General features: G+C 42.8%; 1 protein-coding gene across 1 annotated transcript; it reads left to right on the top strand.

The window, feature by feature from the left end:
* The first annotated feature begins 317 nt into the window (after positions 1-317).
* Positions 318-22,352, top strand: LOC132405177 (uncharacterized). The gene is made up of 8 exons (XM_059989875.1): positions 318-414; positions 7,338-7,679; positions 8,937-9,206; positions 11,921-12,262; positions 12,376-12,636; positions 15,531-15,634; positions 20,707-20,787; positions 21,032-22,352. Exons 1-8 carry the CDS (start codon positions 327-329, stop codon positions 21,044-21,046), a joined length of 1,503 nt encoding a protein of 500 aa, XP_059845858.1. The 5' UTR covers positions 318-326; the 3' UTR covers positions 21,047-22,352.
* Positions 22,353-26,679: the final 4,327 nt, after the last annotated feature.

Here is a 26,679-nt window from a genome sequence, read left to right as displayed (position 1 = left end):
ATAACATTTCGTGAACATTTTTACAACTGTGCTATTATTTACTACTCTCAGAACTGAAAGAGGAACCAAAACAATGTTATCATTTTCTTTGGAAATGAAAAGCGTAATCATCATCTGTATTGTGACAGGAAGAGGATGTGTCTGTGATCAGTTACTGTTTACAACCGGAATGAGGAAAATACTCAGTTTTTCTTTCCTTCAGACTCAGAGGTGATAAAACATTGATTAAATACGCTCCAGATTTACTTCAGGTCATTTCAGGAGTCTGGATCGACATGTTTCAGAATTTGTTTCACTCTGACAGGGAAAGGGATGGAATTTGTGAAATGAAGTTTCAAACTGGCTGCAGCAAAATGTCTTCTCTTCTGATGTTCAGTTTATTTGTTTCGCTTCTTCAGTCTGGTTTCACCCAAAGTAAGTACTTTAGTTCACCGATTCGTCACCGTTGTTTTCTGCATTTTCAGTGCATATACTTATCAGATGCAACTCTGGATCTGCTTTGTCTGGACTTTTAGCTGTTTCTTCAGTAAATATGTATACAACAAGTTAAAGGAAAATGATTCAGATGGTACTGGGTGTAACATGGAGATGTGCACCAAGGATATTCCAACAATTGCACTTTGGAAGGACAAACCAAGGGAGAACATACAAGGTAAATGGCAGGGCACTGAGGAGTGCAGTACAACAGAGGGATCTGGGAATACAGATCCAAAATTCCCTAAAAGTAGTGTCACAGGTAGGTAGAGTAGTAAAGTGAGCTTTTGGTACATTGGCCTTTATAAATCAAAGTATGGAATACAAGAGTTGGAATGTTATGGTGAGGTTGTATAAGGCATTGGTGAGACTGAATTTGGAGTATTGTGTGCAGTTTTGGTCACCAAATTACAGGAAGGATATTAATGAGGTTGAAAGACTGCAGAGAAGGTTTACAAGGATGTTGCCGGGATTTGATAAACTGAGTTACAGAGAAGGGTTGAATAGGATAGGACTTTATTCCTTAGAGCGTAGAAGAATGAGGGGAGATTTGATTGAAGTATATAAAATTATGATGGGTATAGATAGAATGAATGCAAGCAGGCTTTTTCCACTGAGGTTAGGGGAGAAAAAAAAACAGAGGACATAGGTTAAGGGTGAAGGGGGAAAAGTTTAAAGGGAACATTAGAGGGGGCTTCTTCACACCGAGAGTGATGGGAGAGTGGAATAAGCTGCCAGAAGATGTAAATGAGAGCTCACGTTTAACATTTAAGAAAAACTTGGACAGTTATATGGATCAGAGGGGTTTGGAGGGATATGGTCCAGGTGCAGGTCAGTGGGATTAGGCAGAAAAATGGTTCGGCACAGCCAAGAAGGGCCAAAAGGCCTGTTTCTGTGCTGTAATGTTCTATGGTTCTAATTGAGGTGCTACGGATATTGTTCAACAAAACAGGTGAAGTGGAATAGAACTGAATTATTCAGCGGTTAAAAGAGTGCAAGACAATCTTACCAAAACATACAAAATTCTGGGGTGACTCGAGTCAGGTCAAGAAAAGTGAAAAAATAAAGATCTTTTTCGTATACTAGTAATTGTTCAGGATTTTCAGTTGTATGGAGCTGTGTACACTGTGTCAGAACAAGTACAGAGATCAATAGCATTCTGGATGTTCAAGGAATTATGGAAAATGGGGTCAGTAAAAGAAATTGGTGCTGAGGATCAGGTCAGACATGATCTTGTTGAATGATAGAGCAGGAATGATGGGCTGAATGGCCTACTGCAGCTTCAATTCTTTTTATTATTACATATTGAACAAAAAGGCTCTATTTCTTTCTATTTCATGCTCATTATTTATTGCTATTTATTTATAACTGCATTTACACAGTGTGTTGTCCATTGATCCTGTTTACAGTTACTGTTCTATAGATTTGCTATGAATGCACACAGAAAAAAAAAATCTCTGGGTTGTTTGTGCTGACATGTATGTACTCTGATAATATATTTCACTTTGAACTTTGAATTTCTTGAAGTCATACACTGGTTATTCTGGAATGTGTTCTTTATGTCCACAACACCACACTTTACAATTTGTGTAAAAATGCTTTCAGCTTCCACAACACAAACAGCATCTCAGCAACTTTACCAGGAATTGTACAGTTGTCGAATTTGTTTTCCAGTCTTGTTCCCTGTCTGTATTCCATAACTTTAATGGTTCATCTATTTCAACGACTGAATACTTGACATGTGACACATATCTGAAAGTGTAAAAGATATGGAATGTTTGCAGTTACTTTTTTCAGAATCGGTGTTAATTACTGAAGATACTCTTCAGTCAAAAGTGTTTTTATCAGTGTTGGCTTATCATATGTGGAGTGGTAATCTTATTTTACATGCTATTCATACAGACCAATTCATTATACTGTGTGTCGAGGTGGTACCTGGAGAAACAGAAACAAATTGCAGAGTAAAGTGTACAGCAGCAGAGAAAGTTCAGTGCAGGTGTCAATCAGGTGCAATACTTGAACGAGTTGAACTCACATAGAGAGTCCAGCTAATCACACTTGGAAGCAATTGAACATTCTTATAACAGTGAGATAGAAGCAGTCCCAGAGCCTGTTGATACGTGCTTTCAGTACAATGGATCCTCTGTCCAATGGGAAAGGGAAAATGGACAATGCCTGGAGAGGGTGGGCTTGTTGATGATGTTGGCTGATCTACTGCGGCTGTCTTTAAGGAATACTGAAACTGCTCACACGGGCCATTGGGTTGCGAGTGCTGCGTTATGTTGTGATGTAATTTAACATCGAGCTTCTGGACCACTGCAGCTCAGAGGTTGGGCGTGATTTGGGGACTGTGGTCAGAAGAAGTATAGGATGGGGCCCTGATCTGCATGACCGAGGTATTGTTGAATGCCTGAGCCATGTCTGCTGCCATCACTGATGCTCCAGAGAAAACCTGTAGCCAACTGGTGGTGTGGTCCACCATGGTAAGGAGATGTGTGGAACTACAATAGTGGGTGGTGAGAGGACTAACCAGGCCCACGTTAATGTTGCCCAAGTGTCTCTCTGGGATGTCAAAAGACTTTGATTTTGCCTACACATGACATGTAATCTTTACCCAATGGCACACAATATAGGCTGCACTCCAGTCTCGCACATCCTTCCTAAGGCCATGCCACACAAAGTTTATAGCAACCAGTTTCTGTGAAGCCTTCTCTCCAAGTTGGGAGAGGCTGTGAATGGAGTTATAAACAGTCTGCCTCCAGTTTGCAGGCACTATGGGGTGAGGGCAACCAGTTGAGACATCACACAGGAGAGAAACTCTGGTGTCGCTTCAGCACCTGACCCCTATCCTGTAAGCCTCTGAATCAAGCAACACACACAAAATGCTGGTGGAACACAGCAGCCCAGGCAGCATCTATAGGTAGAAATACAGCTGATGTTTCAGGCTGAGACCTTTCGTCAGGACCTAAGTCTCTAAGCTTGGTTGAATGCCATGCCAGCTCAGTCAATCCTGATGTGTATAGCATCAACGGCGGGTCATGAGAGGCATTCAGCCACAGCATTACTTTTCACCTCAGTGTGCTGTATGTCAATCATAATGTCCAGAATGCAGACCAGGTAGCATTGCTGCCATGCTGACCAGTGGTCTGATGTTTTGGCCATTGCGTACATAAAGCATCGGAGCTCATTGAACACCTTAAACTGCCGACCCTCCAGTGGAAAACAAAATTGACAGATGGTCAGATGTCGGCCATGGAGCTCACTGACAAACGTCCCTCAGAGGGACGGAGAATCCAGCTGAAGAACGCAAACGTCTACTACACTCCTCGAACCAACTGTTCATGCACAGCACACACAGCAGAGACTGAAGCGTCAGCAGTGATGGCTGTAGGTCATTGGCTAGCAGATGCACCAGTTGAGTCATGCTCGAAAGAGCTTGTTTGGTATCGTCAAAAGCTTTGATCAAGTCCATCGTTCAATCAAGAACGCGATCAGGGCACTGCCTTCAATGGTACTTTTCAAGGGGAGTTAAAATTCTGCAGCTCATGGAATTCAATGGTGATAGAAATTCATCATAATAAGAATTCTTTCTATGCTTCAGTAGTGTGGAGAAGAGGAAGTCTATAATAGTGGTGTCTTTTCATAGCTGGGGTCGCAACTTCTGTGTTTATGTGGTGGCCAAGAAAGTTGATAGTAGACAACAAGAACTGGCATTTGGCAGAATTAATAATCATACAATGTTGGCTGAAGCTGCCGACAAGAATGTCATCTCAGTAAAGAAGAAGAACATCTGAAAATTTTAACATGAACTTCATTAGGCGTGGCATGTTCAGCCCCAGTGGCAAGCACAGAAAGACAAATAGGCCAGAGGGGTTATAAACATGCAGTTTGGCGAATATTCTCTCCACATATAGGCACTGGATGGTAGCTCCTGACTAAGTCCTCTTTAGAGAATTTCATCTTAATGACTAAACATGCTGAAAAATCTTGAATATGTGGGTCTGGTTAATAATTGGGGGTGGTGGCTTCATTATGATGGTGGTCATGACGACATGGATGGCAACTACCATCGGGCTTAGGGACCATGTCGGGAGGTGAAGCCCGAGGGCTATTCGACCCATGTACAATGCTAAGAATTCTCATGTTAACTGTCTCAGCTTTTATGCTGGCCAGCTTTTCAGAGCCTGTCAACATGGACGGGCATGGACTGATGAGGCATTTGTGGAAATGTGCTGCCTAATCCCATGCTTTGTGACGGTAGTGGAAATTGTGGGTTTGTAGAAGTTTCCAAATTTGCTCAGCAAGAGAGTGAATTCACATATGGTGGTGCATAGAAACACAGAAAGCCTACTTCACAATACAGGCCCTTTGGCACTCAAAGCTGTACTGAACATGTCCTAATTATAGAAATTATCTAGGGTTAATGATAGTCCTCTAATTTTCTAAGCTCCATGTACCTATCCAGTTGTCTCTTAAAAGACCATGTCGTATCTGCCTCCACCAACATTGCTGGCAGCCCATTTCACGGACTCACCAATCTCTGCATAAAAAAACTTACCCCCGACATCTCCTCAGTACCTACTTCCAAGCACCTTAAAACTGTGCCCTCTCTGTGCATGTTCTAGACAGAATTGTCTTGGAGAACGTTCTGGGGTTCAGGTTAATAACTCAAAGTCCTTTCTGTCCACAGACCACCAGTTCTATAGATCTACAAACACTCCTTTGGTGCACAGGAAATCTGCACCAAGCAGAGGTCTAGCAAATTTAGCCAAGAGAAAGTCCCATAGGTAGCATTGTCCACTGAAGCAGAGCGTCACATGACATGTCGCTGCTGCCACTGGCGGCCTCCATTGAGGATCCATTGCTCTCCACCTTGCGGACGATGCCAGCAGCACACTCAGTTGAGCAGCAAGATCACACAGCTCGTGTCACCAGCATATCCACTGCCAATTTCTCTTACCCTCCTCTCCACAGTAATACTGAGCCCTGTAGATGAGCAATCAAAGTAAATTTTGTGTATCATCCCTTTTCAATTTCAATTGTTTTTTTTTCAATGATATGTGACTGTAGTCAGGACAACATTGAACATACAGTATAATTGCCCATTTGTATTTGTAATAGATGCTACCTTGGTAAAGTGGGCAATATAATCAAAGACTCCTCCCATCCTGAACATTCACTTTTCTCTCCAATCCCATTGGGCAGAAGATACCAAAGTCTGAAAGCATTTATCACCAGGCTGAATGAAAGCTTCTGTTCTGCTGCTGATAACAATTCAATGGATTTCTTGTACAATAAGATAGATTCTTGACCTCACAATCCACCTCATCATGGCTTTGCCTACACTACACTTTCTTTGTTACTGTAACACTTAATTCTGCATTCTGTTATTGCTTTTTCATGTACTGCCTCGTAGTGCTGAAACATTTGCATGAACTGTGTGGAAGGGAGCTTAACAAAGCTCCATCGCTCCCTAACCACCTCCCACAGTGTGAACTCCCTCAGCACACATCCCACAGCATTGATTTCCCTCACCACATCTTCCACAGTGTGGAGTTTTCTCACCACTCCTAACACAGTGTGGAGCTTCCTCCCCACCCATCCCATAGCATGGAGTTCTCTCACCACCCCTCCCATAGTACAGAGTTCTTTTACCACCATATCCCACAGCATGCAGGTCCTCCACAACCCCTCCCACAACATGGAATTCCCTCACCAACCCTCCCACATGCAGAATCCCTTCACCACCCCTCACATAACTTGGTTCTGTCAACACCCCTCCCACAGCATGGACAGCCCTCTCCACCCTACCCACAGTGTGGAGTTCCCTCACCACCCATCCCACTGTGTGGAGTTCCCTCACCACCCATCCCACGGTGTGGAGTTCCCTCACCACCCATCCCACGGTGTGGAGTTCCCTCACTACCCATCCCACAGTGTGGAGTTCCCTCACCACCTATCCCACAGTGTGGAGTTCCCTCACCACCCATCCCACAGTGTAGAGTTCCCTCTCCACCCATCCCACAGTGTGGAGATCCCTCACCACCCATCCCACTGTGTGGAATTCCCTCACTACCCATCCCACAGTGTGGAGTTCCCTCACCACCTATCCCACGGTGTGGAGTTCCCTCACCACCCATCCCACAGTGTAGAGTTCCCTCTCCACCCATCCCACAGTGTGGAGATCCCTCACCACCCATCCCACTGTGTGGAATTCCCTCACCACCCATCCCACTGTGTGGAGTTCCCTCACCACCCATCCCACAGTGTGGAGTTCCCTCACTACCCAACCCAGTGTGGAGTTCCCTCTCCACCCATCCCACAGTGTGGAGTTCCCTCACCACCCATCCCACAGTGTGGAGTTCCCTGACCACCCATCCCACTGTGTGGAGTTCCCTCACCACCCATCCCACAGTGTGGAGTTCCCTCACCACCCATCCCACTGTGTGGAGTTCCCTCACAATGCATCCCACAGTGTAGAGTTCCCTCTCCACCCATCCCACAGTGTGGAGTTCCCTCACTACCCATCCCACTGTGTGGAGTTCCCTCACCACCCATCCTACTGTGTGGAGTTCCCTCACCACCCATCCCACGGTGTGGAGTTCCCTCACCACCCATCCCACTGTGTGGAGTTCCCTCACCACCCATCCCACTGTGTGGAGTTCCCTCACCACCCATCCTACAGCACAGAACTCCATCATCAGCCCTCCGACAGCTTGGATTTTAATTGTGTTGGTGGCTATGTTGTATCAACTGATAAAATACTAACACTGCATTAATGGAACTCTAATATGAAGTGAAGTAGAATGAAGCATTTGTGATTTCATGCTGTAACAATTTTATTGTTTCTCTTTTTTGAACAGAAAATCCAAAATATTTTTATATTTTTAAGGAGATAGATCAAATTGTGTTCACTGGACCAGACATTCCTGGAAATGGTCCTGTTGGCTGGGATTGGAAACCAAGCCACATTCAAGGCACACATCGACTTGTGACATTTTATAAAGAAGGATCCAGAGGGTGGACCCCACGTTGGGAAAGTAACTTCGTATACATTGGCATCTTTCATGCTATGATCGATATAGCTGGTACCGTTGATCTGATAATTACTCGTCCCACATTTAAATTTGCAGGATCTATTATCTTGGTGCAAAGAGAGCCCAGTTATGAAACCTTGGAACAATATGAAATTTTTGGGATCGAAGGTAAATGGGACAACGATTTGAAAAGTGTGAAAAAAAAATTTTCTTCATGAATAATTCACTTTCCAGTACTGAAAGTTTTATAGGGATCATGTGAGATTTGTATTCTCTGCTTATTTGCACAGCTTATTTCTCCTAAATGGACTAAGTTCTGTCTATTTAGGTGCCACTCAACAAAATAAACTGACAGGTGACTCACCCTTGTATGGGGGCAATTTAAAAACCCTCTGATGGTCTGATTACATCATCTTCAGGAGGAAATGAACGTCCGGGCGGGCATTTGGAGACCCATTCTCTCCGAAAGAGCTGTTCCTCATGGAGGCTCAGTAAATGGAACTCTGATAAGGTGCATTTTGGGACTTCAGAGATTTAAACTATTTCTGAGCTTGTCACCAATTTGATGCTTGTTTTGTGCATACTGTATCATTTTACACAATGGGGGGTCTTAATGAAGTATGCCAGTAATCCAAAGATGGAGTCCGACTGGACTAGTCCATTACTCATACAACCAACCATCCTGTGTTTGGGATAAGGGAAGGTCACCTGAATGAAAGCCACAGGATTTCAGGGAGAAGATGCCATTTCAGGACAAACCATGGGTCAAGATTGATTCAGGGTCACTGGAGCTGTGAGACATCAACACCAGTCTCTGTGTCAGGGCACCACCCCATGGTTGGCATCAACAGATAGTGGCCCAACTGTGTGACCCTAAACTGAACCCTGACATTCCATCAGATTCAGGAGGTGGGGGGGGGGTAAAGTGTTTAATCCTCTCTCTGTCCTGCAGCAGGACACAAGAATTGATCATAGTCACATCCTAAGGTCAGTTTGAACACAATCATTGGGCATGCTACTACTCACTCCGCTCATTCAGTATACGCACCAAAGATTGAAAATTTGAGATAGATTGGATATGCAGATGATGTTTCTGATAATGGGTGAGTATAGGACCAGAGGGCACAGCCTCAGATGACAAGAATGTCCCGTGGAACAGAGATGAGGAGGAATTTCTTTAGCCAGAGGGTGCAGAATCTATGGAATTCATTGGCACAGGTGGCTGTGGAGATCATGTTAATGGATATATTTAAAGGGTAATAGGTTCATGATTAGTTGGTGTGAAAGGTTACAGGGACAAGAGAGGTAAAAGGCCTCACAAAAGGAAATAAATCAACCATGTTGGAATGGCAGAGCAGATACAAACGGCAACTTGGTCTAATTCTGCTCCTGTGTCACTTTGTCTTATGGTCTTATTTCTCACAGTTGTAGCAAATCCACGATCACCTCTGAAGGACAGTGACGTCACCCTCAGCTGTACCATCTCCAGACTCCCAGATACCGTCAGTCTCCACTGGAGACCAGTGGGCTCATCACAGCAGAGCAGGAGAAACACTGATCAGATCCGGCTGAATAACACCATCTATCTGATGGTCCGACACGTTACAGTGGAGGATGTGGAGTTGTATCAGTGTGAAGTGCGGGAAAATGGAAACGTTGTTGGTACAAGCAAAGCAGATTTTACTGTAGACATGGGTAAGTGCTGTTACCTGACTGTAGGTTTTGGTCTGGAATGTATCTGTCTGGTAGAAGATTGTTAAAAGTAGCACAGGAAGAGATCATGGCCAGGTCTTTGTGGATACTCAGCAGTATTTACCATGCAGAGGACATGAAAATTAGTGAATTCAGGCCAGAGAACAGTGGTATCAACAGTATGAAGGAGGAGACATCGGCAGTCTGAAAACCACGGAGTCGTAGATCATGGAAACCGGCTCTTAAGCACCATCTAGTCCATGCCAATCTAAGATCATCTCATTTGTGTAATAACTTGTTCCGTGTGGAAGAGTTGAACCGAAGGATTTGATTCCCCACCATTTAACCCTGTGACTGAGATCACGCAATGAGAGGACATTGAGGAAAATAATACATAGATCAAGAGAGGCAAATCTGTGGTGGGAACAATTTCAAATTACATCATTACAAGTTGAATTGAATTGAATTGACTTTATTTCTTATGTCCTTCATGTACTTGAGGAGTTAAAGTCTTTACGTTACATTTCTGTCTAAATGTACAATTTGCAATTTATAGTAGTTTATAGTACATAGTATATACAACAGAGCAGTCAATAGAACATTGAAATAGAATTGTATCAGAATGAACTAGCCATTCTGATGGCCTTTTGGAAGAAGCTGTACCAGAGACTGTTGGTTCTGGCTTTTATACTGCGGTACTATTTCCTGGATGGTAGTAGCCTGAACTGTTGGTGGTTGGGGTGACTTGAGTCCTCAATAGTCATTCAGGCCCTTTTACATTCCTATTTTTGTGAATGTCCTCAACAGGTGGAAGTTCACATCTACAGATGTGCTGGGCTGTCCACACCACTCTCTGCAGAATCCTACGATTGTGGGAAGTACTGTTCCCATACCAGGCAGTGATGCAGCCAGTCAGGGTGCTCTCAATTGTGCCCCTATAGGAAGTTCTTGGGATTTGCTGTTATGTGTTTTTCACCAAACAGCCAGTTTGTACAGAACATGTGAGATCCTCGGTGATGTTTATGTCCAGGAACTTAAAGCTGTTGCCCCTCTCAAGCCCAGGTCTATTGATATCAATAGGGGTTAGCCTGTCTCCATTCCTCCTGTAGTCCACAACCAGCTCCTTTGTTTCTGCCACATTGAGGGAGAGGTCATTTTCTTGACACTACTGTGTCAGGGTAATGACTTCTCTGTACGCTGCTTCGCTATTATTTGAGATTACACCCACTCAGTGTAGTGTCATCAGCAAATTTAATTAGCAGATTAATCAACAGTAATACAGTCACGGGTATACAGTGAGTAAAGGAACGGGCTTAGGACACAGTCTTGAGGGGCACTCGTTTTGTGGCTCAGAGTGGCAGAGGTGAGGGAGTCCACTCTTACCACCTGCTGGCGATCTGACAGGAACTCCTGGATCCAGTTACATGAGGCAGAGACTTGAGGGAATTATGGTATTGAATGCTGAACTGTAGTCCAAGTACAGCATTCTCACTTCAGTAGTTTTGATGGGATTATACAGTTCATTCCAGCAGGTCAATTAATATGTCAGCACTACATTCTCCAACCCTGCGACTAAGACCAATCTTAATCATGATTAGGTACTGTAATTGTTCAACTGCAGTGGTGGATATTAAAGTGTTACTCATGTCAAAGTGTTACAGAGAAGGAGGAGTCCACATGACATCCACCAGTACTTCCTACACACTCTCAGCACTGGGTCCCAGTTCACAGAGCAACATTGAACAGCAAACCATTCTCTCTTTCAGTGACCCTTCCCACCAAAGCTCTATCATATTTGATGTGAATCCAGCTTTCGCCGCAGACTCGGCTGCAGCAGGAATCAAATCCCATGTGTGGACTAATAAGATGTTGAAAGCACGTGAGGTCCATTCAGAAGCTGCAGCTGAATATGTGTCTTAAACAAATTTGGAGAATGGGCTATTTTCTAAATAGGGACAAAATTCAAAAATTATCAGTAAAAAGAGGCTCAGTATTCCTCGTGCAGGATTCCCTAAAGGTTAGCTTTCAGGTTGATTAAGTGGTAAGGAAAATAAATGCAATGTTAGTAATCATTTTGAAAGGAGTATAAATGCAAGGATGTCAAGGCTTTATAAGACATTATTCAGACTGGATTTGGAGAATGGTGAGCAGCTTTGGGCTTCTTATCTCAGAAAGAATGTTCTGGCTTTGGAGCGGGTCCAGAGGAATGTCATGAGAATGACTCTGGGAATGAAAGGGTTAAGAATGAGGCATAACTGATGGCTCGAGGCCTTTCCTCTCTGGAGTTTAGAACAATGAGGGAGGTCTCATTGAAGCCTATTGAAGTTTGTAAGGGCTGAACAAAGTGGATGCAGAGAGGATGTTTCTAATAGTGGGAGAGTCTAATATCAGAGAGCACAGCTCAGAATAGAAGGTCATCCATTTAGAGATGAAGAGTGTGATGAATCCTTAGCCAGAGGGTGAGGGATCTGTAAAGTTAATTTAAAGTGGTGTTTGATGGGTTCACAGTTAGTCAGGGCATCCAAGGTTAACAGGGGAAGGCAGAAGAATGGAGTTGAGATGGATAATGAATCAGCCATGGTGTAGTAACAGAGCAGACTCGATGGGCTGAATGGCCTAACATTGCTGCTATATCTGATGGTTTGATGGTGGCTTCTCATTACTCACTCCCGAATGGCATTATAACATTTTAATGAGTTCTCCTCTCTTTCATGCAGGTCCACATAATAAACATTACACACTGTATCGCTCAGTTATGGATCACAGTGAATTTCACCTCATGTGTTACAGCAATACTGAAAATTACAACAATGCTGCCTGGACTTGGCTGTCAGATCTTCATCAAAGTTCATGGAAAACAATTGCAACAGCATTTAAATCTCAGCCCATGAATGTCAGTGAGAGTCACTTTGTGAATCGACTGATGCTCACAAAGACACCTTTTAACGGCTGGAATTTCAGAATGAGGGTTTTTCCTGTGGTGTTTGAGGATGCAGGAGAGTACACCTGTAGACTGGAAACTATTACATTTATGACTATCACACTAAGCACGGTTAAAGGTAGGAGAGAGAACGTGTGACAACAGATTTCCCAAATTCACTGCATTTTTCTTTTGTGCAAAATGTCACTCCTGTTTTTAAGGAGACCCATAATGTTTTTCTTGCTTCCACAGTCACAGCTGAACCGTCTGATACAGTGACTGAGGGAGACACCGTTACCCTGAGCTGCTCTGTGTCTGACGTCACTGCATCAACGAGACTGGTTTGGATCAATGGAGACGGTGAAACTGTTGGAGAAAAGGCACTGAGTGGGGAAGAGAAATCACTGAGTCTGATCATACAAAAAGCTGACAGAGGCAGAGGGAAATGGACATGTGGTGTTTTTGATCAGAAAACACTCCAACTTTCAGTACCATATAATCTGGAATTCAGAGGTAAGCATCTCGAGTTTTTCCCAGTGTTCTGAATTTCACGATGAGGCAGCAGTGACCGTCTATTTCCATGCTGTGGATCAATCCTAAAGTTCTCCCTGTGACTGTGAGGGCTTTTGGCATCACAATGGTATGCGAGACGTCAGGCTGATTTGCCTCTGGAAGTGACGATTTTTACTGATGACCATTGGGAGTATTGTCAGGTCATGCTTGTGGGCAGGTAAGGTAGGATCGGATACTGGGGAATAAGTGGGGAATGGGATTGTTCTGAGAGCTGCCACACATTCATGGGATTAAATGACTTCCTTCCTGTTGAGAGAGATGTGGAACATCTCTTAACCAATCCAAGTTAACGATTCAGAATCAGAATCAGTTTTATTATCACTGTTATATTCTCCCATAGGTCTGTTTCAATAAGTTCCACATTCTCCCAGACATCTATTCCAGAAAATTCCATTAATTCAAACCCTATGTGTTCTGAGAAAACATAACATATTGTATTGACTCCAAATAAATTATCTGCTTCTTCATCTGTGTCATTCTGCATCTCCTATGTCATCAATTCATCACCACCCTGTCTTCTAAACTCTGGTGGATACATATCTAAACTACCCAGTCTTTCCTCATTGATGCAAACTAGGTATTCGGATATCAGCCCCGTGAAAGTTAATGAGATCAATACTCCTCACAATCTCTCTCTCTTTTGCAATCCATCCCATAGGGTGATGATGGCTCCTTTTGGTCAGTTAGTGGGAACTCCACTCCTCACAATACTCCAGGAATGGTGTCATAAATACTTTTATTTATTTATTGTGATACAGTGCAGAATAGACCCTTCTAGCATTTTAAGCACAAAGGTATACGGGTTTATAGACAATTTGGCTCCTGAAACCACCAAATGAGTCTGAGGGAAGCACAGATACGTCAGAGTTCCTGAGGTGTTGGGAGGAAAGGGGAGGAGGGAGTGATGCAAGATCCCTAAGCTTCTAGGATGAACTGATAGAAATGTATAAAAATTATGAGAATCGCAGACTGTCATAGATTTTTTTCCAGGATAGATATTACAGATACTGATGGTGTGGTAGATAGTGTAACAGTATTACTACTCAGAGCCGGAGTGGAATTCAATTCCAGCACCGACAGAAGGAGTTTATACGAGCTCCCCATGACCACATGGGTTTCCTGAGTGATGTATTTTCATCCACTATCCAAAGACATATTGGTTAATAGGTTTATTGGTCATCATAAGTTGCCCTGAGATTGGGCTTGGGTTAAATAGGTGGGGAGCTGTGCGTCGAGACAAGCGTTAAATTTGTGGGTTGCTGCACATCGAGACTAGGGTTAAGTGGGTGGGGTGCTGTGCATCGAGACTAGGGTTAAGTGGGTGGGGTGCTGTGCAGCAATTCTGGGTTAAATGGGTAGGGTGCAGTGTATCGAAGCTGGGTTAAATGGGTGGGGTGCAGTGCATCGAGATAAGGGTTAGATTTGTGGGGTGCTGTTTATCAAGGCTGGGTTAAGTGTGTGGGGAGCTGTGCGTCGAGACAAGGGTTAAATTTGTGGGGTGCTGCTCATCGAGACTAGGGTTAAGTGGGTGGGGTGCTGTGTATCAATTCTGGGTTAAATGGGTGGGGTGCTGTGCATCGAGATGAGGGTTAAGTGGGTGGGGTGCTGTGCATCGAGACAAGGGTTAAATTTGTGGGGTGCTGTTCATCAAGGCTGGGTTGAATGGGTGGGGGGCTGTTTGGCTGGAGCTCATTAAAATAGTGTTCAAAGTGAGTTGGGTGGAAAGTTCATGGTCACAGAGACGAATTCGCCTGGAATCCACTGATGGAAATTTGGTAGCAACATTGTTGAAGAGGCAACCAGACAGACAGGAGAAATGCAGGGTACAGAGGGTTTTAGATCATGTGCAGAAAATCGGAATTTTCCTGCTCAGATCTATAACTCAGCATGGTTTGCTTTCCTGTGTCTGAGCAAAGGAGTCTGTGTATAAAACCATAAGACATTGGAGCAGAAGTGGGCCACTTGGCCATTTGAGTCTGCACTGCCATTCGACATTGGCTGAGATGTGATCCCTCTCAAACCCCTTACCCTGCTTCCTGCCCGTAAACGTTGATGCCTCCGTAGACATCTGTGGCAACAAAATCCTCAGGTTCATCTGTGGCAAAATAACTTTCTCTTCAAATTGTTCTAAAGAGGTGCCCTATTCTGAGGCTCTGCTTTCTGGCTCTATTCTCTCCCACTGTTGCAAATATCTACTCCATGTTCACTCTGTCTGAGGAATTCAATATTCAGTAGATCTTAATGAGTTCCCCTCTCGTTCTTTAAAACTCTGGCAAGAATAGGCTGAGAGATGTCACCTTTTCCTCATACATTAAGTGTTTCATTCCGGGATCATTCTTGTGAGCTTCCCCTGGACCCTCCCCAATGCCAGCACGTCCTCTCAGAGACAACGGGTCCAAAGCTGTTCACAATTATTGTTGCACACCTGACATGCAAATGAAGTGGGTAAATCTGGATTGTGAAAATCCTGGTAAAACAGTTGAATTACTTCTTGAAACACGGTGCTACTTAAAACAGTCCAAATGTTTATATTGATATTTGCATTGAAACTTCTAGAACAGAATACACTTTGAAAATGATCAATATTATGATGAACAGGTCTATTTCTTCCAGTCATCTTGATCTTGTTACAGTTGCTGCATCTACAAAGATCAGATAAAAATCATAAAACACAAAATCATAAACAATTAAAAGTAATTCTCAAAGTGTCCGTCCATGAATATTTGTCATTATTTTATTGCAGATTGTTTTTGCAGTCACGTCTTCTGCTGAATGTCTGACAGAACTACTTGGGCATTAAATGTGATGCAGAATTGTAACTTTCTTCTTTACAGTGAGATCTCTTCCGGACCGTTGGATCATCACAATTGCTGGATACCTGTTCGTTAAACTGGTCGTTGGTCTTGGACTCATCTACAGTTTGACGAGGAAAAACAGAGTAAGATTTTTTCTTAATTTTGTCGTGAATGCCTCCAAGAGAATGCATCTTGGGTAGTATATAATGGCATACTGTATACCTCCTTGGTTAGTAAATTTACTTTGAACTTTAAACTCTTACTGACGTTGCTCCTGGCTCCTGTCAGATTACAGAAAACAGCCACAATAGCTGTTTCATTGGCCCTCCTGGCCTGTTGCTCCCTTCAAACCAATCACAACTTATCATCTGCTTCAGTACCTCATTCCTGCTGGAGAAAGAAGCTGGAGACCAATGAGCCCGTCCTCATTAGGTGATTGGTTGTGGAAAGAATCAGTGGGGACTTCCGGTAAGATGGCGATTGTTTAGTCGCTTTAATCTTTTGCTCCGTTACATTTGTTACCTCCGCACTATGTATCTCCCTTTTTTTATTTCAGTTTGTTAATTTTTTTGTCTTTCTCATCTGCCTGCGAATACTCCTATCTCACAATGGCTACAAAGATTCCTAAATCTGGGAAAATGAAGCCTCCACACCTCTGTCTGCCGAGATTCTCTCTGTCCTGGAACAGCATCGACAAGAAATTCTAACTGTTTCTCAGACTGAATTTAGAGCTTCTATCAGTCAGTTGGAGTCAACATTGGATCAGATTAACGCTAGAGTGGATGAACATGCTGAACATTTATCTTGCATCAACTTAACTTCCGAAGAAATAAAACATCGTGTTCAGCAGCTGGAAGCAGTCTGCTCCAACCTGACAGAGCAAAACAGCAAACTTTCGCTCAAAATTACGGATCTTGAAATTCGGAGCAGACGTTATAACGTACGAATTCTCAGTTTGCCAGAGGCCATCAAAACGGGTTCTCCCATTGAATTTTTCTCTTCTTTACTTTGTGAGATTTTCGGGAAAGAAATTCTTCCGATCCCACCTGAGTTAGAGAGAGCCTACAGGATATTTGTTCCTCAAGCTGTTTTGGGTTCTAGATCACGTCCAATTATTCTCTGTTTTCATCGATACCAGGGGAAAAACCGTATGATCATGGAGGCACACTGGAGAGGTAATTTGGATTACTGAGGTAATACCATTAATATCGTTGAAGACTACGCCCCTCAGGTTTTGAAGATGCACGCTGAGTTCAAAGGCGTTCCGAAAGAGTTATTTTATCGTGGACTCAAGCCTTCCCTCCATAATCCCATTGATGTCCGAATTACACTTTCTACTGGGGACTATAAATGGTTTACGTCGGTCAAGGAGTCCCAGAAGTTCATTGAAGGTCTCCCAGCCGTTTCGACGTCTTTGGACTTAGTTTGACTTTCTAAAATGGCCGATAAGCACTTTCTAAACTAAAAGTCTTTTTGCAGACTCAGATTTTGTTTGAGTGATCTAGTCCACTTTTGAATATTCTTAACTATTGAGAACCATTAATGGCTTTAGTCGGTTTCTCTCCAGACCTGGTGTGACTTTCTAAAATGGCCAATAAGTACTTCCATTTTTTAAAAAAAAGCCTTCTTGTGGACTCAGATTTTATTTGCGTAATTTAGTTTACTTTTGAGTAACTTTAACTGCTAAGAACCACAAATGGTTTCAGTCAATTTGGGTGGCTTTGAGTTTTATTGAAGGTCTCCCTGCCCATTTATTCTATTAGATTTTTTTTTTAAATGGCGGATATGTACTTTATATATATATATATAAAATACTCTTTCTTTTTTTTCCCTTTTTATTCTCAAATTTACTTTTTTTTCTCTTTCATTTTTTCATATTTTCTCACGGATAGATTATTTCTTGATTATTAATTTGTATTAATTTTTTTATGATATTGCTCCTTTTTATTTGTAATGTTTATTTGCAGTGCATAAATTAGCTAGTGCTATATTATTGAAATGGATCATACGTCAATGTTACGAATCTGGAAGTAAGTTTTTGAACAGGCAAATTATTATTCAGAGCACGGAGAATTCAAAACGCAGAGATGCAAAGGGACTTGGGAGTCCTTGTGCAGGATACCCTAGAGGTTAACCTCCAGGTTGAGTCAGTTGTGAAGAAGGCAAATGCAATGTTTGCATTCATTTCTAGAGGTATAGACTGTAAGAGCAGGGATGTGATGTTGAAGCTCTATAAGGCACTCGAGAGACCACGCTTGGAGTATAGTGTTCAGTTTTGGGCTCCTTATTATAGAAGTGATATATTGACAATGGAGAGGGTTCAGAGAAGATTCATGAGAATGTTTCCAGGAATGGTAGGTTTACTGTATGAGGAATGCCTGGCAGATCTTGAGCAGTATTCCCTGGAGTTCGGGAGAATGAGGGGGATCTCATAGAAACATTCAGAATGTGAAAAGGCCTGAACAGATGAGATGTGGCAAAGTGATTTCCCATGGTAGGGGAGTCTAGGACAAGAGGGCATGACTTCAGGATTGAAGGACGTCCATTTAAAACAGAGATGTGCAGAAATTACTTTAGAAAGAGGGTGGTAAATCTGTGGAATTTGTTGCCACTCGCGGCTTTGGAGGCCAAGTCATTGGGTGCATTTAAGGCAGAGATAGGTAGGATCTTGAATAGCCAGGGCATGAAAGGTTATGGTGAGAAGACAGGGGAGTGGGGATGACTGGAAGAATTACATCAGCCATGATTGAAAGGCAGATCACACGATGGGCCAAATGGCCTACTTCTGCTCCTATATCCTATAGTCTTAAGGAGTCCTGCAACAAGAAAGCAGCATCCAATGTCAAGGCCACAAACCATCCTGGCTTCACCTTCTTCCTCACCCCCATTCTGGGCTACAAACACCCCTTCTAGTTGAGACAACACTTCATCTGCAAGTCAGTTGGGTCAGCTACTGATTCCAATGCTCCCAGTATGGCCTCCTCTACAGCAGTGAGTCCCATGCCAAATGGAACAATTCTTTGTTGAGCATGTTTGCTCCATCTGCACCACACAGGATTTTCTGGAGACAAACTCTTTTCATTTCTCTCCCCATTCCCATTCTGACGTGTTGGTCAATGGTGTTTGCTACTCCCTCAAGGAGGCCACTCTCAGTGTGCAGAAGCAGAACCTCATAATCCGTCTAGGTAGCCTCCAGCCTGACAGCATGAACATTGATATATCTACCTTGTGTTTTTTCTCCCATCCCCCTTCTCTCTTCTTACATTCCCCAGTCTGGATCCCCTCCTACCCCTTCTCGTCTCCTCCCCTGCCAATCATCTCCTTTTGGTAATGCCGGATGTAGCAGTCAGACCAGATGGATTCTGGATTCACTATTCACAGAATGGACCGAACTGCTGACTCAGGGAAGGCAGAAGGAGAAGGTGTGTGTTTTATAGTTAACTGTCACTGGTACTCTGATGTGGTGTTTCTGTCAAACTCCTGTCTCCCTGACTGAGGACACCTAGCAGTCAAATGATGTCCATTCTACTTACCTCTGGAGTTCTCCTGTGTAATCCTGGCCAATATATATCCAGTATTAAGATGTCAAGGGAGATTGAAACATCTAGGGGAATGCAGAAGGCAGGAGATGATTCAGTGCCGACTGACTGTCTAATTGAATCACCAATGCGATGGAATTCCCTGATGCCAGAGAAGGAGTCTATGGGTTCCATTGTTTGTTGTGTTGAAGGGTAGACCTCTACACCTTGTTGTGTTTCGTTAGATTTTTTTGTGTGGAGGGTAGGGCTTTGGGGGGTTGATGAATACGTTCTGTTTTCGTTTTGAGTTTTGAGAGGTTGGTGTTGAAACATATCAGCTCCTGCCTGACAGGCAACTTGCATTACCTACATTTGGCTGACCGGAGCAAGAAGTCCACAGTAGATGCCATCTCATTGGCTCTTCACTCAATCCTAGAACAGCTGGACAGCAAAGATGCATACATTAGGATTCCGTTTATCGACTACAGTGCAGCATTTGAAAAACTATCATCCCCTGAAAGCTAATCAATAAGCTCCAAGACCTTGGCATCAATACCTCCTTGTGCAATTGGATTCTGGATTTTCTCACATGCAGAACCCAATCAGTTCAAATTGGCAACAACTTCTCCATGATCTGCATCAACACAGTTGCACCACAAGGCTGTGTGCATAGTCCCCTGCTCTACTCGCTTTACAATTTGTAAGCGTGGCTAAGCACAGCTCCAATACCATATTCAAGTTTGTTGGTGTCATCACTGTCGTGGGGTGATTCAGCATTAAGGAGGTGGATTGAAAATCTTCCTGTGTGGAGTCACAACACCCCCTAACATAACATCTGCAAGACCAAGTTACTGATTATAGGCTTCAAGAGAGGGAACCCAGTGCCGCATGAGACAGTACTCTTCCGAGGATCAGAGTTGCAGAGGGTCAGCAGCTTTTAATTCCTCAGTATTCCTATTTCAGAGGACATGTTGTGGGCCCAACACGTAAGGGCAATTGTGAACGTACAGCAGCGTCTCTACTTCTTGAGCAGTTTGCTGAGATTCGGCATGACACCTAAAACCTTGACACACATCTATAGATGTGTATTTAAGAGTATATTTAGTGGCTGCATCACAGCCTGGTATGAAAACACCAGTGCCTTTGAACAGAAAATCCTCCAAAAAGTAACGCGTATGGCCCAGTATATCACGGTAAAGTGCTACCAGCCATTGAGCACATCTACATGGAATGCGAGCATCCATCGTCAGGGATTCCCACCACCCATGTCAAGTTCTCGTCTCGCTACTGCCATCAGGTAGAAGGTACAAGTGTGACAGGACTCATCAACATCTTCAACAGCATTTAGAACCCCTCAGCCATCAGGGTGCATTGGGTGCGGGGGTGGTGTGTGGTTTGATGTTATTCTTTGAACAGGTTCCATGATTTTCTTTGTTTTCTGACTGTCTGTGGGAAGACAAATCTCTGGGTTGTACATTGCATACATACGTTAATAATAAATGTACTTTAAATCTTCAAATCCTTGAAACATTGAATGCTGAACATTTTCCAATAGAGCATATCTGCTTCGTTGGTTAGTAATGTAAACATGGTCAGGTCTTATCAGGGGACAGATGTGTGATGAATTACAGAGTACAATTTACTGAAGACATGAACGTACATTCTATCAGTTAAAGAATAACAATCTATCCCAGCAGATCATGCCTCAGGGATGTAACAGAAGGGGACGAGCCAGAGGCCAGAGAAGGAGAGGAATGTCGCATCAGAGTTACAAGGTGGTAAGTATAATCAAAGGAGATCTTCACACTATTTTCTCTCAGGAAGTTGACTTGGTTTACTGTGTTAAATGGGTCCATTCGTTACAGTCTTTAATGTTTGGCAATATCAGATTAATGTTGCGCCAATGATGTTTGGATCATGTGGAGATCTGTTCCTTATTCTGTAAACTCACACTTCTCTTTAATTGATTTATATCAATCATTTTCAGTGCATATTTCATGTTTCATGTCTGATTCATCGCAGACAGAATTCAGATGAAGTGAGAGGAAGAGCAACAGATGATTCACAGGAAGATGCCACATTTCAGGCCTCGAAATCTGATACTGATCTGAGATTCGTGAATGAACATTGCAGCCCGCAGGTGCCTACTCGGCCCATCATGTCCATTCCCCAGAGAGATGCACAGGTTCAAGAATCCAGATTGATAGAGCCTGGAAACTTTGGAACCTGACTTCTGATTTTACTCTCAATTTATTGCCTGTAACATGAAAACTTAATTCCCCAAAGAAAATATTGCAAGCAATTTTCACCTCAGTACTGGTAACTGTGCTTGGCAAGAATATTCTTTCCAGGGAACTGTATAAATTTCCAAACTCGAGAATGTACCTTTGTAAGCATCTCAAACACAGGCAGACTGGAGAGCACAGCGTCATTTTGGACAAAATTTGCCGCACTTCGTTCACAGTGAGAACTTTGTCAAGAGATGAAATTTGCACAGAAATTTCTGTCTAGCATTTCATCAACTACTGCACAGCTGCAGCAAAGCATTCTTGCTTTGTAATTCCTCTTGTATTCAGTGCCAACAATATACTGTTTGCCTTGTTAATAGCTTACTGCTCCAGAACCCACTTCTTGCTTTCTGTATTTGAAGTACAAAGACACCAAGATTTAGTTGCAACTTCCATTTACCCATTCTATTATCATTCACATTATATTTCCTTCAGCTTTTATGGCCATAACTCGGTGTAGCATCGTAGCATTTTGGTAATTGTAACATCATTATAGTGCCAGCAAACCAGCTTCAATACTGCTACTGTCTGTAAGGAGTATGCACGTTCTCCCTGTGACTGCATGGGTTTCCTCTGTTTGCTCTGGTTTCCTCCCATAATCCAATGACATAGGGGCTAATATGTTAATTGATCACATGGCGTAATTTGGGAGCAGAAGCTTATTGGGCCAATATTACCTTTTACTGTGCCCTTCATCTAAATAAAAAAATAGATAATATATGCTTCTTCAATATAGTCAATGTCTATAATGTAACAATTAGTGGCACTATCTGTCATGAATACCTCTAATCTGAAAGACTTTGGAAGTTTTATGAAATAATAAGTCTGTAGTTTGTGAATTAGACTCATACGATTGTAGAACACAGAAGCTCACTGTGTCCATTCTCACCACCCAGAATCTATTTCCTATCAGAGGGCAAGTGCCGGTACAACACAGCTATCACAACAATAATGATAAGACTCTGAACATAGACTGAATTCTCTGTTGCCTGCATAATATGTCATTCTGAATCTAGAAGCAGCTTATATTGTATTTGCCTGCAATTAAAAGTCAAACTTACAACAATCTGTTATTATTAAAAGTTCCTGCTTTGAATTTTATTTCATGTGTGAAACATTGATGACAAAATGTGGTGGTATGTACAGAGGTAGGATGAGGGAGTCACACAGTTTGCAAGACTGGCCTCCTGTAGATCGCTGAGACCTGATGAAGATTGAGAGACCACCTCAGGGTAGCAAACTACTCCTCCTCGGTAACCTGCACAGGGTCTAGAGAGTTGATGCACCTTTGCCTCATTTTTGTAGACACACTTGAGATGCAAAGAATTCATTTAAAATCACCCCCATCTGTTTCGGCAGCACACATGGATCACTAATCTGGATTTCCAGAGGACCAATTTCATCCGTTGCAAACATTTTGCTCCAACGAACCTGTAGAATCCCTTTGGATTCTCCTTCACCTTGTCTACTAGAGGAATCTTATGCTTTCTTTAAGCCTTCCTGATTTATTTCTTAAGTTTTCTCTGGCATTTCTAGTACTGTATTAGCACCTCATTTGTTACTGCTTGCCTGCACCTACAATACGCCTTCTTTCACTCTTAACCAGGGCCTCAACATCTCTTGAACACCAAGGTTCCTCCCACACTACCATTCAGGGCCCCAGACAGTCCGTCCAGGTGAGGCAACACTTCACCTGTGAGTCTGCTGGTGTGATACTCTGCATCCAGTGCTCCCAGTGCGGCCTTCTGTACACTGGCGAGACCTGACGCAGACCAGGAGATGGTTTTGCTGAACACCTATGCGCTGTCCACCAGAGAATGCAGGTTATCCCAGTGGCCACATATTTTAATTCCACGTCCCATTCCCATTCTGATATGTCTATCCATGGACTCCTCCACTGTCAAGATGAAACCACACTCAGGTTCGAGGAACAACACCTTATATTCCATCTAGGCAGCCTCGATCCTGATAGCATGAACATTGATTTCTCTAACTTCCGTTTATGCCTCCCTCCCATTCTTAACCCATCCCTTACTGATTGATTGATTGATCAATATATTTACTTATTTAGTTATCCCTTTTTTTTCTTCTTTTCTCTCAATCTTTTTACTCTCTCTGTCTCTCTCACAATCACTCTTTGCCTGCTCTCCATTTCGCTCTGGTGCTCCCCTCCCACTTTCATTCTACCTAGACCTCTCGTGCCATGACCTTTTCCCTTCTTCAGCTGTGTATCCCTTTTGCCAATCAACTTCCCAGCTCTTAGCTTGATCCCTCCCACTCCTGTCCTCTCATTTTGGATCTCCCCCTCCCCCTACCACTTTCAAATCTCTTACTATCTCTTATAACCATGTAACAATTACAGCACAGAAACAGGCCATCTTAGCCATTCGAGTCCATGCTGAACGCTTCTCTCACCTAGTCCCACCTACCTGCACTCAGCCCATAACCCTCCATTCCTTTTCTGTCCATATACCTACCCAATATTTTTTTTAAATGACAAAATCGAACCTGCCTCTACCACTTCTACAGGAAGCTCATTCTACACAGCTACCACTCTCTGAGTAAAGAAGTTCCCTCTCGTGTTACCCAAAACTTTTGCCCCTTAATTCTCAACTCATGTCCTCTTGTTTGAATCTCCCCTACTCTCAATGGAAAAAAACTATCTGGGTTCCGAAGCAGATGCTGCCTTCTCAGATCTGAAGAGGTGTTTCACCTCTGCTCCCATCCTGGTCCAACCAGACCCCTCTTGTCAATTCATTGTGGTGAATCTGGGGTGGGAGCCGTCCTCTCCCAACATTCAGGCCCTGACCAAAAACTTCATCCCTGTTGCTTCTTTTCTCATAAACTGTTCCCCCTCTGAACAAAATTATGACGTAGGGAACTGGGACTTACTGGCGGTCAAATTTGCTTTGGAGGAGTGGAGGCACTGGCTGGAGGGAGTGGAACATCTGTTTATTGTCCGGACCGATCACAAGAACCTCGCATATATCCAAACCGCCAGACGCCTGAATTCCCGCCAATCCTGTTCAGCATTATTTTTTGGCCGATTCAGATTTACACTCACCTACCATCTGGGGTCCAAGTACGGGAAGCCCAATGCTCTCTCCCGTCAATAATTTCCGAGGAGAGCATTCCCAATCCCGAGACAAACCTTCCGCTATTCTGTGTGGTGGCTGCCTTCACTGGGAGATCGAGGCCATAGTCAGAGACCCAACGGACTCAACCTGACCCAGGAAACGGACCCTCCAATTGCCTCTTTGTGCCTGTTTCTGTTCAGTCTCAGGTTCTCCAGTGGGGGCATACTTTTTTTGCCTGCCATTTTGGGATCGATCAGTCTCTATCCCTTCTGAAGAGACATTTCCAGTGGCCCTCCATGGACACTGACACCTGTTCCTTCGTCTCTGCCTGTTCTGTTTGTGCCCGCGGAAAAGCTTCCCACCGACCACCTGCTGGATTGCTTTGTTCGCCTACCTGTCCCTAACAGCCCATGATCTCATATTGCACTGGATTTGGTTACTGAACTACCCCTTTCACTGCCTTTCTCACCATGGTGGACCGCTTCTCCAAAGCAGTGCACTTCCTAGCCATTCCCAAACTCCCTACAGCTCAGGAAACAGCCGACCTTCTCATCCATCACGCCTTCCACATTCGCGGGATTCCCTCTGACATTATTTCTGACTGGGGTCCCCAATTCGTGTCTCAAGTCTGGAGATCTTTTTGTCATGCCCTTGGAGCTACTGTAAGCCTGTCGTCCAGCTTTCATCTGCAGACAAACGGGCAAACAGAGTGAGCTAACCAGGATTTGGAAGGGGGGTGGAGTTTCAAGATGGCGACGTAAGCATCTGCCTTTTAGGCGCACTTCATTTTTTCAACTATAATCACCCTTTAATCAAATCTTTTCGAACTTAATCATATGAGTTGCTACTTCTGATTAACTTTTTTTCCTAAAATAATATTTGATCTAATCTTGTCAAACTTAAAGTGGCTACAAGCAAGAAATCGTCTAAGGATCCTTTATCTATCGACATAATTGCTATCCTTCTGGATGCTAAACTTACGAGTTTGGCAGGCAGGTTAGAAGGTAAATTGGAAAGTAAATTGTCAAGTTTGGAAAATAGGCTTACCACGAAAATATCTGAACTTGAAGAAGTTGTTAGATCACTTGAAACTAAGTTTCAATCGCAGGTATCAGATATTCAGCGGCATGAAGATAAGATTACGACTCTTGAAAAATCAATTTGTGAAAAAGCACGTACAATTGAAGCATTGGAGAAGAAGATAGAGTCGACTGCTAAAACTATGGATCAGTATAAGTTTAAAATTACTGATCTCGAAAACTGATCTCGCAGACAGAATTTGCGTATCATCGGATTTCCCGAAAAAGTTGAGTCCGGTGATTTAACTGAATTTTTCTCTAAATTACTGTGGGAAATTTTCAGTGATGAAGGTTTGCAAGCTAAACCTGTTATCGACCGTGCTCATAGAGTTGCGAGGTTTTCGTCTACGACTGGTAAACCACGAGCGGTGATTGTTCGCCTTCATTATCCTCGTGAGAAAGAGCTTCTAATTCGATTAGCCCGTAAAAAAGGTATGATTTCTCACAACGACAACACATTTTGAATTGTTGAGGATTATTCATACGAAATAATGAGAGCGAGAATCGCTTTTAAACCAGTGATGGCAGAGATTCACTTGATTTGACTTAAACAAGCTTTAATGTATCCAGCGAAGCTTAGAATTGTGCTGAATGACAACAGTCAACAATTTTTCAACACTCCGGAAGAAGCGAAGAAATTTGTTGAAGAATATCGATCTTCTAGTGCAACTTGAACTATGTGTTACATTGAAGATTTTTCGGAGAGAGGATGCCATCTTATTTTGAGTTTTAACCCATGAATCTGGGTTACAACTTCTTATCCTGATCTACGGGTCTGGTTTTTTTTTACTACTATTATCATTGTTTATAGATGCTGTTTTAATTTTTATAATATCCTTTTTTATACACGTTTGTATTTTGTAATAATGAATTACTTTTTTTTCAAAATGTCGTTTCTTCTTCCCATAAGACTTTGCTTTTTGTAAGCGTTTATTTGTTTGCCTGTACTTAGAAATGGGACGAATGTTTTGAATTTTTTTAGTCTTTTTTTATATATATTGTAGTGTCTATTAAATCCTTTTTTAATTCTATTTTGATAACTCTTTTTTTACTAATTTTTTAATAGATTGCTGAACTTCTATTTATATTTTGTAATAGGGCTTTTTCAAAATGTCGTTTCTTCTTCCCATAAGTCTTTGCTTTTGAAACGTCATCTTTCTTGTATTTGAACATGGAATTTTTTTAAAGGTATATTACACTTTCAAATTTTAATGTTCATACTTTTT

Source organism: Hypanus sabinus, chromosome 15 (genome assembly GCF_030144855.1).
Source record: "Hypanus sabinus isolate sHypSab1 chromosome 15, sHypSab1.hap1, whole genome shotgun sequence".
Taxonomy (NCBI): domain Eukaryota; kingdom Metazoa; phylum Chordata; class Chondrichthyes; order Myliobatiformes; family Dasyatidae; genus Hypanus; species Hypanus sabinus.
Note: the sequence above shows the minus strand (reverse complement) of the source record. Positions and strands in the feature narration are given on the sequence as shown.

Coding starts and splice junctions, on each gene's coding strand:
- LOC132405177 (XM_059989875.1), top strand. CDS start 327: ATGAAGTTTCAAACTGGCTGCAGCAAAATGTCTTCTCTTCTGATGTTC. Junction 415..7,337: donor TCAGTCTGGTTTCACCCAAA/GTAAGTACTTTA, acceptor TTTTTTGAACAG/AAAATCCAAAATATTTTTAT. Junction 12,637..15,530: donor ATATAATCTGGAATTCAGAG/GTAAGCATCTCG, acceptor TCTTCTTTACAG/TGAGATCTCTTCCGGACCGT.